Below are 15,684 nucleotides of genomic sequence, written 5' to 3'. Positions count from 1 at the left end.
GTAAAGCTTTTGTTGTTAAATGTGTTTAAAAAGGATTTATTCTCAGGGTTTGTTTGTTTTTTTTGCCAAAAAAGAGCAGCATGGAAGTTCATTTTTATCCTCTTCAAGAGCTCTAGAGTCCAAGTACAAGTCACTTTATATCTGGATGTCTTTGGATTTATTTTTTAAAAGCATCTACTCAACTATGTGTTATTAAATGTCCTTGTACCAGTTTTTTTTCTTTTTCTTTTCAAGAATGATGTGAATGGAGATTCATTAGTGTTGAATGTGCAGCGCTGAAGATGGTACAAAAAGATGGTGTCAGGGACTGCTTAAGACGAGGTCGAATAGACTTGGAAAAGAGATTATCTCAAAGAAAAGATTTTCATTCAGGACAGCAACATAGAAAGCATGTTATACAAATGTTTTTCCCCCCTTAAAGCTACATTTCCACATGTACTTATAGTTCAGACTTTGACTGCAAATCATGTAAAAGTGTCATAAAGTCTTGATCTAGGCTTTGCCCTTCAAGAAAAACCTTGCAGATTTTGCCCCAAAAAATATCAAACTTTCTTTCGTTAAATGTTGGGAATCTTATTTCAGACAAAACTTCTCTGTATGCAAAGGTGATGTGCAGAAAAATAGACGAACCGCAAAACAAGCAGAGGCTTGAAGCAGTGCTGAGAGAGACAGTGTGTTGTGCTGAAAGAAAAGGCTGTGAGAGAATGAGCAGGTGTTGTGGGAAAGACCCATGGGCTTCAGGGAGAGAATAGATCAATAACTAATTTCAGTACCGAGCTTCACTCGCACCGTTTTCCAATAAAGGCTGGATGGAGAGTGTTCTGGCTTAGCCCTCCCCCCACTATCTCTATTCTATCGCCTTCTGCAAGCAGGGATTGGACTCTTATGGATGAAGCCTGTTTCTTTTTTTTTTTCCCTCCCTCCCCTAGCGTTGTGATTGTTGGTGTGGATTATGTTCCGACAGATTGTGTATTGTATAAATGTAATCCAACGTTGCCTTTTCCATTTCCATGTGTCCTCCATGAGTGCTCCAACAACCATACCACCTATGCCGTGCCTGGAACTTTTTTTTTTTTTTTTTTTTTCCCTCGCTGCTCTCCCTCCCTCTCTTATTCGACCAGGGCCAGTGTTGAGGTTTTGTCAAGAGATTCAGACAGACAGGAGAGTGAAGCGTGTGTCATGCAGGGCTGCTGCTGCTGCTGCTGCTGCTGCTGAGGCTCTTCTCCTCAGAGGCTGTGACCTAGATAACCAAGAGGAGCTGGAGCGCTTGCAAGCCTTGGAGCCACTCCAGCTCCAGCAATGTCAGGAAGGGGTTAGTTGTGTAACACAATGTCCTATTTAGTTTTCCCGACACACGCCTGGACGCAAAACACATATGTACACACACTATGGTGCTGCCTTCCTATCATAGTATGTAGCCTATCTCTGAGGCGCTCTCGTGTCTAACCATGGAGGGGATGTGCAAAGTGGGTTGCGTGCAAGTGAGGGAGCTTTAAAAAAATCAAAAGGGAAGGGGCCCCTAAATTCATCTGAATTTAAACATAGGCATTAAGAATGCTTGGGAAAACTTTCCACACCAGCAGCTCCTGCAGCCACATTAAGCCACTGCTCAACCACGACACACACACAAAAAAAAAGCATCTACAAGCACAATCTTTGTCGCGTTGTTGCTTTAAATCTCTGCTTCTTGAATTTAGCAATTCTGCCGCTAATGTTTGTTGCAGGGAGACAAATATATCGCGCCGTTTATTTCTCCACCACAGGTCATCGGAGAGTTTATTTAGGGGACTATTTCAGCGCAGCACTGCCACTACCTGGACAGACAAAAAGCAGTGGTATGATGACAAACGTTAAATAATGAACATGAACAGGAAAAAACAACAGGCTGTCAGGAGACGTTGATGTTGAGACACACGGCACTTTTAATCGTCCACCCTTCATTGTAAGAGAGAAGATGCACAACTTCAACAGTACACCAGCATCATGTAGAGGAGATCAAATATAGATGCTGTCTTCATGTGCTGGAGCAGCCGTAACAGGCTGCACATCTTTGACCCTGACGTCTGAGGGGCCTTTTTGACACACAGGAGCAACACTGCCATCTGGTGGATTTCATTTTGAATTGCACTTTTCGTCACACACTTGTACGGTTCAGTCCTAAGGTACAGCAGAAGCGTCATCGACACAGTTCAGTCTGTAAACACTCGCACGTTGGCTCATTTGGCACAGACTGTGCACGATACAAATCTAACAAAGGCCTCAATGGTTTGTTAATGTGACGACAAACGCTCAGGCATCTGTTTCTGTCTATTTGAGGCCTTTTTAGTTTTTTTTTTTTTTTTTTAAATGAACATTTTAAGTGGAGCAAAAACTGGCATGCTCATTGCTGGGTTTGTTGGGGCTTGAAGCGTTCCCAGCCAGGCTTTGGGGTATACAAGTTCTCAGGAAGAAGAAAGTCCTTCATTCTGTCCGGTAACGGTAAAAGTTGCACTCGGTCTTCAAGGGGCCAAGGCTGAAGGTGGCTCCTTAGAAACGCCCTACAGAGACACCGCAGAGCAGGAGGGTTGGAGACACGCTGTGCAGTGCGGTTATGCAGGTCCACCAGAGCCTGAGTGTAGGGATGGGGGTCCTGACTAGATGCGGGGAGCTCCAGCTGCGGAGGCAGTTGCAGCCGCGGAACGTCGACCGTCGCTAAGTCGAGTAACAGCTCGGCCTGCTCCAGGAGCTCGGAGGCCTGACTTTGATCCGAGCACTGCTGCAGGGATGTGTGGAGCCGCTGCAAAAGGAGGTTGTAACCGGACCAACAGGAGTCGCCGTGACAGGAGCAAACCAGAGAAGCTCCGCTTTGGATCAAGAGCACAGCCAGAGGGAAGAACAGGTCAAAGTGCTCCAGGCTGGTCTGCGTCAGTGAGGGCTCGCCGTCCTCGTTCATACAGCCGCTGGGGTCCAGGCCGTGAGCCAACAGCAGCCGCGTGGCTTTCAAGCAGAATTTACCAATCTCAGCGGCATCCTCCACACTGGCCTCCAGAGCCTCCTTCACGAGGAACACCAACGAGGACTTGACTGTTTCACCGTCGACGGTCGAAGCATTTACATCCGCACCTGCAGGGAAGACGGCATGGAGGGATCAAAAACACTCGCTGAAGCAATAAGTAAGGTCCTTTACCTGCTTTTTGTAAAGTGTCTCGAGATAACGCCTGTTATGAATTGACGCTATACAAATAAAGATTGATTGAATCTTATTCCATCACTAGAACAGGCGTCTTTGGTGCTGTGAACTGATAAGATAGATAGAAGTATACACACAAGCCTGTTCTCTCCCACGCATGCATTTTAATCCCATAGAGGTTAGGAAGTGGCAGATTTAAAAAAATAAATAAATAAATTTAAAAAAAAAAAAAAAATATATATATATATATATATCCTGGGTTTGAGTTATGAGCAAAGCTGTACAAATCCTGGATCTTCATTTTTTTGAAATGATTAGACTTTTAGAGCATCTTTCATTCCACACTCTGTGGCTGGTTACGTGTGTGCTTCTGCTTCATGACCACAGGACTCAACATCAAGACACCCCACCAATGACATCACCATGACATCATCAGGGGCTATTTTCTAAAGTTTGACAAAACTTCTCCGGACCCACATGAGGCAACTCTTTTAACAAGCATTTTAGTGCTCTGTATAACAAAGACTGTCATGAATAAAGATTTTATGACTAATTAATTCTTTGGCGGATCAAAGAAAGACGACAAGTATTGGTAGAAGACAGTGAGGCTCCTCTGCACTTGGGGCGCTTGCTCTGCCAATTGAGCTAAAGTGGCGCCCCCCAGTGGTGTGTGTGTGAGTTTCTAATTCTACAATTCAAGAGTTCACAAACAGTGGTTTGGCCAGATAATTCAAATAAATAGAAAAGCTTTTTTTCCCCCCATAAGAACCCAATAAGGAGCGACATTCATAAAAAAAGGTTATGAATGCCTTTATGATACAGTAAGATATAAACCTATGGTAGACCGAAACATGGCCACCAAATGTATCTCTCCTTGTTGATTGTGTAAACTCCCCTTCTGAGATGGACAGACATCATTCTTTATCCACTCAATAAAAAGCAACTTCATTTGCTTTTTTTTAAAAATCCAGATGGGCTTAATGCACTCTCTGTTTCTCCGGTCCTTTGTGTCTGCTTTCATTTAGTCTTTTAATGCCAACGCAGGCAGTTTGTGTTTGGGATTCTTAAGGACAAGTGGTTTATCTTGAGGAACTGAAATTGGTCTCTCCACTACTCTCTGAGTGGGTATGTAATCAATATATGACCAGAGGATGAAGTGAATACAGACGGTACCTCTCTCGAGCAGATGTCGGATGTTCTCTGTGTTGTGCACGGTGAGTCCATCGCTGCTCGCCAAGGCGTGGAGTAAAGGGGTTTTTCCTTAAAGGGGGAAAACACCAAAGGCACAAGTTTCCTCAATAAACAAATAAATGTGATTTTTTTTTTTTTTTAAAAAGGAAGATTTATTTATTTATTCAAATGTTACCATGTTTGTCTCTTGCATTCACGTCAGCTCCCAGATCCAGCAGGGTGAGTAGGCAGGGGAGCCTTTCTGATTCCTCACCGGCAAGATCCAAAGGACTGCTCTCATGGATCTAAAAGTTAGACATGCATCAGTCAGGTGAAATGATGAGTTATCCGTAATCTCTATTTACAGATTCTATGATGGTGGTCTGGATTGTCAACATGGGGAGTGTCCTGGTTTCCATTGTTTTACATTTGTAGTCCGAGCTCGAGCCGTATAGACGTCTTGAGCGGGTTGTTGTTTTTAACAAACTCATTTCCTGTTTATCACACAATGCGTTTCTTTTTGGGACGGAGATAATGCTGAGCTAAGCCTGAGGGAAGCCGCTGTGATACTTATGTTCTACAGTTGAACCGAGAGTCAACAGATGAACAGGCGCTACTCCGGGATGTTACGGAAAGAGAGAGAGAGAGAGAGAGAGACAAAAAAAGGACAGTTTAAGCTGCACAGAAAAAAAGGAAGTCTGACTTGACTTGGCTTCGCCAGAACTACAAAAAAATGTGCATCTGTTCCCGAAGGCGTGCATTATCTATCAGATGATGATCTGCTGCTATCTGACACTCACAATGATAGGTTCACACGGTGAGTAAACAGAGGTGATATCATGAGTGAAGACAGGACAATATAACATTCGGACAATTGTCTCACCCGGTCTCGCTTTTCAATGTCGGCTCCGTGTCCAACAAGCAGCCTCACCACGCTCGGCCTGTTCCTCAAAACTGCGACATGTAACGGGTTGTAGTAAGACACCGGGTCTGCCCGAGAAGAAACACATGAGAAAGACAGCTGATGATATTTTCTTCTGTAAACAGCTACATGATGGCCAAACCCAGGAGGCACAGCATCTTGAGGAAAACAACCAAAATGAGAAAACGTGTTCACCCACAGAGACGCTTTTAAGACATTTATGACACGCAGAAAGGAAAAGCCAGTAAAAAGAAGGCAGGCAAACATAGTCTCGCTGCAACACACACGTTCAAAGCTGTAACACCGCACACACCTTTTCAGTGACAACACATGTTGACGTGTCTTTAACGAGGGTTTCAAATACAGCACCAGTATGTTTCTTCAAGCTGCAGTGAGACACACTCCGTTAAGCCCTGGCACAAAGAGGACACTAAACTCTTTGTTTCACATGTAAGAGAACTGTATCTGACTGAGGTTTGCTATTAGACCCTGACTGCTAGTGAGTTAGTAAGTAAGTAAGTTTACAGGATTACCATCTATCATAAGTACATCTGCTCAAACGTACGAGCCGAGCCTGTGACACTTTGCACAAGCTCGTAGGTTCCTAACACAAACACCAAAGATGGCAAATACCTACATCAGAGTGAAGAGCGGAACTTGAACGTTTTCTAAGCTATATGGAAACATTCGTCAGTGAGAACTTTCTGGAGAGAGGCGTTTAAAAAAAAAAAAAAAAAAAGAGAGAGAGAAAAAGAGAAAGATGAATGAAGCAACCTCTGCCAGGATGCTCTAATTATGTCCCTGGGGAGAGAGATTTTTTTTTTAAGAGCACAAGAGGTCACCCCAGATAAGTTTGGATGAGCCCCGGCAGATTTCATCTCAGCAGTCGGGCTTCCTGCACCTTCCATAACAATTTACAGAAGAGAGATGTATTTTCATTATAGTCAGAATATATAAAAACAGATGGCGGCAGCTCTGCTCATTTTTAAATGTACAATTTGTCTTTAGATGTTCCGATGCATTCACGACAAAGCGGTGGAATTATTGCCGAGACCTGCCGTCGCACATTGAAAGTGGAGCTAAGTGGATTCATAGGGTTCGTTCCTGATCGACACAAACAATCCTTTGAATTCAGAAACTTTTTGCAGGTTTGAAGACTTTAAATGGGCATCTGGCTTTCAAAGATTATTCTGTAAGAATATGCCGTCAGAAAAAAAATGAGATAAGTGTGACTAAATGAATCCATTAATTAGAGTATTCAAATGAAGGCCAACACATGTTAGGGAATGGGCTGGACTTCATTTGCGAAGGACATTGTTTGTTTGAGGTAACTAGAATAGCTTAAATTGGCAAGAAAGGGAATAAACAAACAATCCTTTGCAGACTAATACCTATGCCACATTTATGCATACTGCATTTTAAGACAAGTCAGAAGAAGTGAAATAGCCAGAGGAACAAGCAGAGGTACACCTCGTTCCGATTTCTCACCTTCAAAGTTTAGATCAGCTCCGTACTGCAGGAGGATTTCAGCTGCGTACACAAGTCCTCGTTCTGCCACCTTGAACAGGGCGTAGCTGATGCCTTCCAGGAACACTTCTGACTGGGACTCCCGATCCAAAAGCTCTGCTAATGACTTACGAAGACCAGCCTCTTCATCAAGGCTCCGGCCCCTGAGTGCAAGAGCAGACTCATCAAGCACTGTACACAAGTCTCAGTGTGTCACCTCCTAGCAAATACTGGAAGAGGGTTTAATGTAATCGTTTGTGTATAAGCAGCCCTATATTTGTTACGACTCAAACGTGAGGAAGCCACTTTCGTTCTTATCAGTCATTGTTTTTGCTGCACAGCTCAACATCTGTTACCTGTCCACGTGAGCACCACCACCTTCCTCCAGTCCGAAAACACACATCACAGCGTCCACCAGCGGCTGGTACTCATAAATGATGCGTCGAAACCCGTGAAGGAAAGGCATGGCTCCACAGCTCACTCAACGCCTGGTAACACACACACACACACACACACACACACACACACCACAAACACACACACACACACACACACATCACAAACACACACACACACCACAAACACACACACACACACACACCACAAACACACACAAACACACACACAAACACCACAAACACACACACACCACAAACACACACACACACACAGTTATCAGCAGGGTGTGTCTCTGTGAGAGTTCTGGTTATCTCTTAACTCCAGCTCATTACGTCCTCTCTAATGTTTTAATTAAATCCTCTGTAATGTTTAAAACGCTTCAGAGAATATATAAGTGGTGTTTCAGCTCACACTCTTCAGGTTTAACTTTATTTCTTAGCACAGTTTTTAATCAATATTACAGCAGTATTTATCGTCACACTGCTCGTTTGTCGTTTGCTAGCGAAGGAGCTACACATCACACACACACTTCGTTTAGCTAAATGATTAACTTGTCACCTACCAAATAATGAATTAAAAGGTGTTTTGATAAAATCTTCATGAAAACGTACACACACACCGTCACGATCAACAGAGGAAGCCCTTACCACCATGGCCGATTTCAGTCCCGTGGTGTTTTCCTTCCGGTTTAAAACATAGATGAAACAAAGGTTCCCCCTCCGTTAAGTACTCTTATTATTCACAGTCTACATATGTATGTTTGAATCACACAAAGAAGTACAGTTTATTTATAAATTACGTTTGTGAGAATGTTTTCTTTAAAATCTATAAATTAAAAAAAATAAAACGATTGTCTTGAGATTATCTTTACACAAATAGAATAAAACATGCAGTGATAATGAATGTGTGTTTGCATTTATGGATTGTTCTTAATAGTCTGTCAATTTTCTAATAAGTCAGAATACTATTATGATGATTGTTGTTTACTCAGCACTAACACTGCTTAGTGCTTAGAGCTTATTTGGGTGTCTTGAAATCTAAGCACTCACCTGTTGAGCTTAATATGACACATGGGAATTCAACAGCATCTGGCAAAGAGCAGAGAATACTGAATCAGCACAGACTTCAAACACATATTTATTTCTGAGTAGACACCTTGCTTGTTTGCAATGACCATATGTCAGACAATGAATGTCTCCTGCAGGTAATGACAAGCATTACAAGAATCACCATCAGTACTGTTTCCTGTACTCATATTTTTGATAGCTGTCAAATTTAATTTCAGTGACTATGCATCACACAACACTTTGGGTTTTTGTTTTTTACTGGTAAAAGAAAATATTTCATTACGTCCCATTCTGTCAGCTATCATACACCGATTGCCGTTTTACATTTTAAGTGCCTTTCAGTCCAGAAACGTGTATAATTTTTTTGTCCATATGGCACATCAGTCTGAGACAGCAGCTTTCAGATGTTTAGTTTTTTTTTTTTTTTTTTTTTTTTTTTGGGGGGGGGGGCAGTACTCCATCCTGCTCACAGCATCTGGCTGCTAACAGTCTCTTTTGTCCTGTTTAGCAAAAACAAAACTCCTGCTGTGTCTGCGTTTGGTGACAGATGGCTCACTTTGAGAACCGTTGAGGAGTGCTTACAAAAGACAAAGTTTTTAACACATCATTCTGCCTGATTTTGATCACTACATATTTTAATGAGAGTGCATTTAAACAGAAAATATGTTGTTGCTGACATTTTTGCAAATGTCTGAGAACGAAACATCGGCCAATCTGACACACTTTTTTTTCTATAAGACCACCTGGATATACAAGAAAATACTTTTTGTGTGAATTGTATAAAAAACATTTAAAAAATATGTTTCACATAAATGCTACAAAAACAGCTTTAAATATAAGGATTTTTAGTAACAGTGAAAAGCACATTGTTTAGGTTTTGTTTGCAGCTGTTCTGGTCATCCTAAAGAGATCACTCTAACGAAAGCTCATTATGTCCTTGTCTATTACATAATGATAATGCAGTTGTGTGTATTATGAAGCTCAAGTAGTATCCAGTCTGCCTGCTGATAATGTTGTACATAAACTCTGTCTTTAGGTGGCAGCAGTGGAGCGCAGGCCAACACACAAAGTCTCTGAGCTGGGAATCAATGGTACACATCTGTTATGACATAACACATGCATGAGTGCACAGTTTTACACATGCATGACAGCAAACAAAAACCCATCCTTTTAATGCAGACATGCTGTGCAGGAACACAAACAAACAAACGCTGAATTAATCTGTCTGACACACAGAGATCTCCTCCGATGAAGAGGAAAACAGCATGCAGTCATTTACTCAAGATTTGATTCATTACAATTCAGTCTCTTTCAAGACAATGATTATTTTCACACCCAAGTCATCCCATCAATAAAGCATTGCTCACTGAACAGAGAGCAGCTCACTCATCTTTCTAATGGGATCGTGTCACTGTCTTCTGCAATTTTCCAAACACACTTAATTTACACTCGATTTTGGAATCATGCGTTTATGAATTATCCACTCCTTTTACCAGTGCCAGTGATTGGTTTCCTCAGTCTTTGTGCACGCACCTGTCAGGCTTTTACCGGTGAAGCAGAAAATCTCTTTTTTCCACTCTGAAGGTAATTTGAACCTCTGCCACCATGTGGTCGCAAGAGCATACTATTTCTGTCAGACAACAGTAAAAACAGATGGAAAGAATTGCCATTTATTTGGCATGAGAAAAGCACATTTCAGTTATGAGGTGTGGTATTAATTTAGGTTCTTCAGGAAGTGTTTGAACATTATTAGGACACATATAGAGTCAACTTCATTCCCACATTCCCCAAGTGATGCATTTCTGTAATTCTGCAAAAAGGACGTTGAAAACTGCTTTGCTGAAATCCCCAGAGCTACTGTTGTTTCTGCATTCTCCCTCAGGAAATCAAGAAAATGCAAGTTGAGCTGATGTCCTTTATTTTGTTGTTTTCAGTCCTCAGTTAATCTTTAAACTCGACCACATTAACTTGAAATAAGTCGCAAAAATTTCACATCTGTACAGTTGTTTGACTTCCCTCCATACTATATGTAAGAAAAGCCCTTTGTGATTATAGACAGTGAAGAGTAATGGTGGTAGTTGGAAGCTTTGTCAAAAACATCATCTTTTAGCTGTTTGTCCTTTTCGCTTTTCGTCCATCTAATTTTGAGCTGAATTGTAAGAGGGAGGCAAAGAGGGGGGAAAAGGTGGGAGATAGCTGCTGTTCCATTTCTCTACCCCTCAGTAAATTGGCTCTTTATTAAATTTAGGTCCCATCTATCAATACAAAGAATGGTATCGAAATTACTTTGTTGGCCACAAATCGTTGGCAATGGATTGAGCCTCTGCTGAAACAAGGCCATCATTTATCTGGTTCACATTTCCTCCCGAGGTGAAAGCAGGCGGGATACAATAAGGCTTTCATTTGTTCCCTCAGTGATAGATGTAACCTCCCTGAACCTCTGATTACCAGATTATTACACGTAAAATAAAATATCTATTAAACATTTAGACCTGTTGGAACCCTCTGGATTCCCTTTATTTATTTTTTTATCAGATAGGGGTGTCAGGGGAGCTTGAGGCATGGGAGTCTCCTAACAGCCAGAAGATTTAGGAAGCTACAAAGTACCCTTAACTATGCAAAGTGTGCAGTGTGTCCCGGGAGGGTATAACATAAAAGAAAGTTAATTACCATGGATATTCAGTACTTTAAAGATGTAATAAAACACACACACACACACACACACACACACACACACACACACACACACTTAAATAGAAGTCTTCAGCCTCTAAAAAAATGCACACACTGAGGTGAAAGGTGATTTAATACCAATGGTGAAGCTAAAGGCAGTGAAATGATAATAGACTGGCAGGGCATTGTGGTTTGGTTCCCCTCAGTTATACAGAGTGAGTTTGAATTATCAGACCAGCAGGTATGGGCCTAATATCCTTTTGTGCTGGCAGCGTATTGCCGAGTGAAGATTGTGGATGGAAATAATCAGGCTTTTTAAAGGTCAGGAGAAGTTAAGCACACCCAAAGTAGACCATGACACATTGGAGCTGATAAGAAATAACTGTCTGTGTAAGGAAGAATGAAGAGAGTTCACCTTGTCTCATTCAAGCTATCGTGATCACTGAACTGTCAGTCAAATATGACGGCACATGTGAAGCTAACCCAACCCCAAATGGAAAATTCTTTGCTCTGGCGAAGTTCGGCCACTTTGAAGTAAGATGAGTAATGCAATGAACTTCTGATAGAATAATGAAACTTGATATAATTGTGACATCCACCTGTAACAAAGTATGATGTCAAAATGTCACTTCAAAATCAGCAAAAAAACCCAAGATATTATCAGGTTTAAGCTCTCCATGCTAATGTATTAGCACACTTTTGCCTCGTCACATTATACTCTATATTAATCAATGTAATCGTTCATTTGGAGGTAATATTCTGTAAGGGAAAAAGTATTTTTTACCACTTTTGTCCAGGTGCAAAAAGTTTACTATAGCGAGTTGTGGTGTAGCAAACAGATTTGTTCAACTTTGTTCGTTGGTTATGAGTTCTCAGCCCAGACAGATAGAAACAAAACAAAAAAGGAGGCTGGAAAACAAACAAATCTGTGCTGCAATGCTAAAACACTTGTACATAGAAGTGGTACTCTGATCATTTAACAGGACCACTTTTGGTTTTGGTACCAAAAAACAATACAGACTAAAGGCGAACAGTGAGCTTTAGAAGTGATAAAAGAAAACAGTTGGAAAGAGCCAGGCTTGCTGTATCCAGCTGTTTTCAATTTTTTGACCAAGTTATGCTTAGTGTCTGATGTTAGCTCCATATTTAAAGGAGGAAACGTGAGAGTTTTTGATCTATAGATGTTGCCTTTGAGCACCAACATGAAACCAAAACCAACTGCTGTTTGGCGACACCTCCCCTATCCTGAAGCCTGCGCTCTCCTCCGGCAACGCACCTCCAACCCCTCTCCACTCGCGCTTGCACAAATGAGTTATCAGTCAGAACGCACCATAATGAGGCACCATTAGGCTGACTAAAAGCAACAACATTTCTCCTTTGCTCGAGCAAATGTAGTTTCACATTGCACATAAACTGACATGAATGACCGTGATCTGAACACATGTGACATCCAAATAAGCACTGAGCATGTTATTCCTAAATAAGTACATTGGCATATGCAGTACAAATTTAATTTTTTGCCTCATAAACTTATTTTTTTCAATGACAAATGTGAATATAAAGCTTTTGGACTCACACGATTTACAGAGGAGCCATGTTAAACAAATCTGACCAAACAAACAATCGCTGCCACCAAACTGTAGCTGTCACCAAGCGACACATTGTCTCATTTCAGTTGCAGATGAAGTTAAGTTTTTATGTCTTGTTTGGGCTGTACTGATTGCTTTCAGAAGAGTTTTGGCAGCAAAATAAAGACAAACCACTGGGGACCCTTAACTTGGCACACTCCAGGCCATTGGAAGGTCACCCTTTGCCTTCCCTCTGGGCATCAGTCTTGAAAACAGAGTGACGGCCCCAGAGAGGCTGATAAGTAAATACAGTTTTAATGGGCTGTGGAGGGCTGGTGGTAATCTGTGCAGGCTGGGAGTGGGCAGGGCACAGAGGGCGATGGGGCATTCGGCAGCAGGGTTTTTATTAATGCTATCATAGATCAGATAGGCCAGGGGAGGAGAATGAAAGGTGGTGATGAATTTGGGCCCCCTGTCTGCCATCTGACCAGAGGACAAGCCACCGAGGCTGGCTGAGGTCATGGATGAAGGGTACCGCCAAAAAAGAAGACACAAGGGACGATTCATTATGTATAATATCGAGGATATAGGAACGTATATACCCCGGGGAATTACTGAAGGTCATAGGGTGACAATGGGAAACTTCAGAAACAACGCCTCGAGTGTGTTTCCACTCACCCATTTGATATTCTTAACATCTGAATAGCCAGCAAAAACATGCACAAATAGAACCAGAATTGTAAGTATCCTTGACATTGAATGTGTTTTACAATCCTGTTAAATAAGGGTGATAGGAGTCAGAAACTGCATTTTGTTGTATCGTCATGTTCCTGACATTTTAGTCTCCTGTGTATTTGCACTGAATGAAAGCCTCAAGATCTTTTCGAAGACATCAAAGACTCGAGACCTTTCTCCAGACTTCAAAGTCTCAAGACATGTCCTTGCAGAGTCTGAACATCACCTCCGACAAGACACAGTGGCTTGAATCTTTCCCTCCAAGCCATCTCTTTAATATTGCCTTGAGTCTCTCTTGCTGTTTTAAAACTCCCATTTCCAAATCAACTGTGTCTTATCTTTTTTTTTTTGGAGGAAGGTTGATGGTTTGTGAGTTTATACAGCAGTCTGAGTCTGAGTAATTTAAGCTGGAAAATGGACTTACCATATGCAGAGCTGAGAGGAGTCAGTCTACTTTCTGTAATGACTTGCAGCAACAGGAGATGTAACCGAAGCCATTCCGGCTCTGCTGCTGCTCACTCTGATTTCCAGCAGTTGAATGGACCTCAGTGTAGCGTGGGCTTCAAGGGATTTGACTGCCTGTCAGGCTACTTTTGGACGACTACCAACCTTTGTGTGAGTGATGTTTCAGCCCATGATTAAAGCCAGGGAAGTGGATGCTCGAAACCAATATTTTCGTCCCCATACCTCTAATGCTTTTTGCAGCTGTACAAGAGCAAGTTTGCTTCCAAGATCGAATTGCACACATCTAGATGGAAGCAAATGTACAATACAGTGAAAAATGGAATGTCAAGTCAGCCAGAAAAACCTTAAAATGATGACATGTTGGGGTTGTAGCCATAATTTAGTGACCCAAGAGATTTTGCTTTGCGAACATCATCACAACAACTTAGTGGAGTGGTGTCCCTCTATTTTATCTGTGTGAATGAAAGAGTGGCTCTAGGCGATTTCCTTTCTGGGTTTGCTTTTCAGACATAAGTGCTGGAACCTCACCGAAGAATGAAAGTAGTTTTTTAGACTAAGCTTGACGCTTATTTAATTTGAGCTTCATTTAGGGCCTGCGATCTGCAAAAAACAAACAAACAAAAAAAAAAAAACATTTCAGACAACTCCCTTACTTCCTTACCTTGCTGTGTTTCATTTGAGACAATCAAAAAAACATTGCCTGTCCTGTCCTGTCCTGTTTTTTTTTAATTTTTATTTTTTTAATCCCAGTAAGTTTTAATTAGATTCAGTGTATCTCAAACAGCATGACTGTCTTTTGCAATCCAACAATACACAACAATCACAGCATGGCATGCATAAAAAACCAAAACCAAAAACAACGAAACAATGCTCATAATTAGAATAGTTAGACTGGTGGCTAACGCGTGTGATATTTTTGTACCGAGTGTTCATGAATCTGTTTCATCTCTAGCCTCACAACACCATCTGCTCTGCACAGGAAACAAATCTGCTGTGTGGCTCACAGTTGAATCAATTATCAGATTACTGTAATAAACGTTATATCGTTGCAATTTCTGTGCTCAGTTGGTTTTGATTTTGATGAGTTCATTTGCAGAAACAATAACATTTTTAAAGTAACACAGTCCCAAGTCCCAACAAATCTATCTAAAAACAAACACACAATGGGATGCAGGCATGTCTCACTGTCTGCATCTCCCTCCCTCTCCCTTTCTTTACCCATCCAGTCATGGCAGATGACCATGAATCCACCATGAGTCTAGTTCGACTTGCAGCCAGTTAAAGGGAGTTTTCCCTTGCTACTGTTGCGACTGTAAATGTGTCGAAGTGCAAACCTGCTCTTTTCTTAAAACGTCCTGCGATAAATTTATGATTTAATGCCTAATGGATTAAATGATTGCAACATGATCATAGTGCCTGTATGAACAAAGATCAGAGCTGAAGGTACATTTTCTATAATGTGGTTGTTGGACAACACCTACAAGATTTTATCTGGATTATCTGTTAAATCAAATCAGAAGTTTACAGGATCATAAATGAATACATGATTTTTTTCCCCCTCTGCAGCCCTAAATATGATCAAGTATTGAAAACAGAATAAATGGATGAAGATTTCCCAGTAGAAGGACTCTGAAAAAGAGAAGTGTCTAACATTCTGCAGTGACTGACTCACTGGACCCAGGATAACGTTTAAAGAGTCACGAAGTCATCAGAGACCTTTTTTTTTTAATCTTCTCTTAAAATTCAGGATTGTTCTGCTCTCTTACACTTACAGTTTTTTTTATTTGATCCCCTTTCTGAATATACAGTACTTTAAGTGCCTTTTGCCTTACAACCTCCACTCCACAACTGAGCGGCAGTTCAGTTCAGCTCCCAGGCCACATGGGGTCACTAGTGCCTGCCGAGTGACGCAATCAAGCGATCAATTGAACACGTCCGAGAACAACTTTAAAAGTCGTTTTTTTTCCACAGAGGGCAACTGTGTCAGAGTGAAAGTGTAGGACTTTAAAA

At 41.4% G+C, this 15,684-nt stretch overlaps 1 protein-coding gene across 1 annotated transcript; it reads right to left on the bottom strand.

Annotated features, from left to right (window-relative positions):
• Positions 1 to 1,904: 1,904 nt before the first annotated feature.
• On the bottom strand, positions 1,905 to 7,831 carry asb6 (ankyrin repeat and SOCS box containing 6). Its single transcript, XM_079355484.1, has 7 exons — positions 7,814 to 7,831; positions 7,124 to 7,255; positions 6,750 to 6,931; positions 5,223 to 5,329; positions 4,536 to 4,644; positions 4,343 to 4,429; positions 1,905 to 3,102 (listed from the first exon to the last, which is right to left on the bottom strand). The coding sequence occupies exons 2-7, from the start codon at positions 7,231 to 7,233 to the stop codon at positions 2,381 to 2,383; spliced, it is 1,317 nt and encodes a 438-aa protein (XP_079211610.1). The 5' UTR covers positions 7,234 to 7,255; positions 7,814 to 7,831; the 3' UTR covers positions 1,905 to 2,380.
• Positions 7,832 to 15,684: the final 7,853 nt, after the last annotated feature.

The sequence above is a fragment of the Symphodus melops genome (assembly GCF_947650265.1).
Source record: "Symphodus melops genome assembly, chromosome: 1".
Classification (NCBI taxonomy): Eukaryota; Metazoa; Chordata; class Actinopteri; order Labriformes; family Labridae; genus Symphodus; species Symphodus melops.
The sequence above is the reverse complement of the archived record's forward strand: the minus strand, read 5'-3'. Positions and strand labels throughout refer to the sequence as shown.

Bases quoted from the DNA above. Each gene is read 5' to 3' on its own strand.
- asb6 (XM_079355484.1), bottom strand. From the start codon at position 7,233: ATGCCTTTCCTTCACGGGTTTCGACGCATCATTTATGAGTACCAGCCG. The intron at 5,330-6,749 runs GTGAGAAATCGG...CTTCTCGGGCAG, and splicing joins AGCTGATCTAAACTTTGAAG to ACCCGGTGTCTTACTACAAC. The intron at 3,103-4,342 runs GTACCGTCTGTA...TCTTCCCTGCAG, and splicing joins CCGACATCTGCTCGAGAGAG to GTGCGGATGTAAATGCTTCG.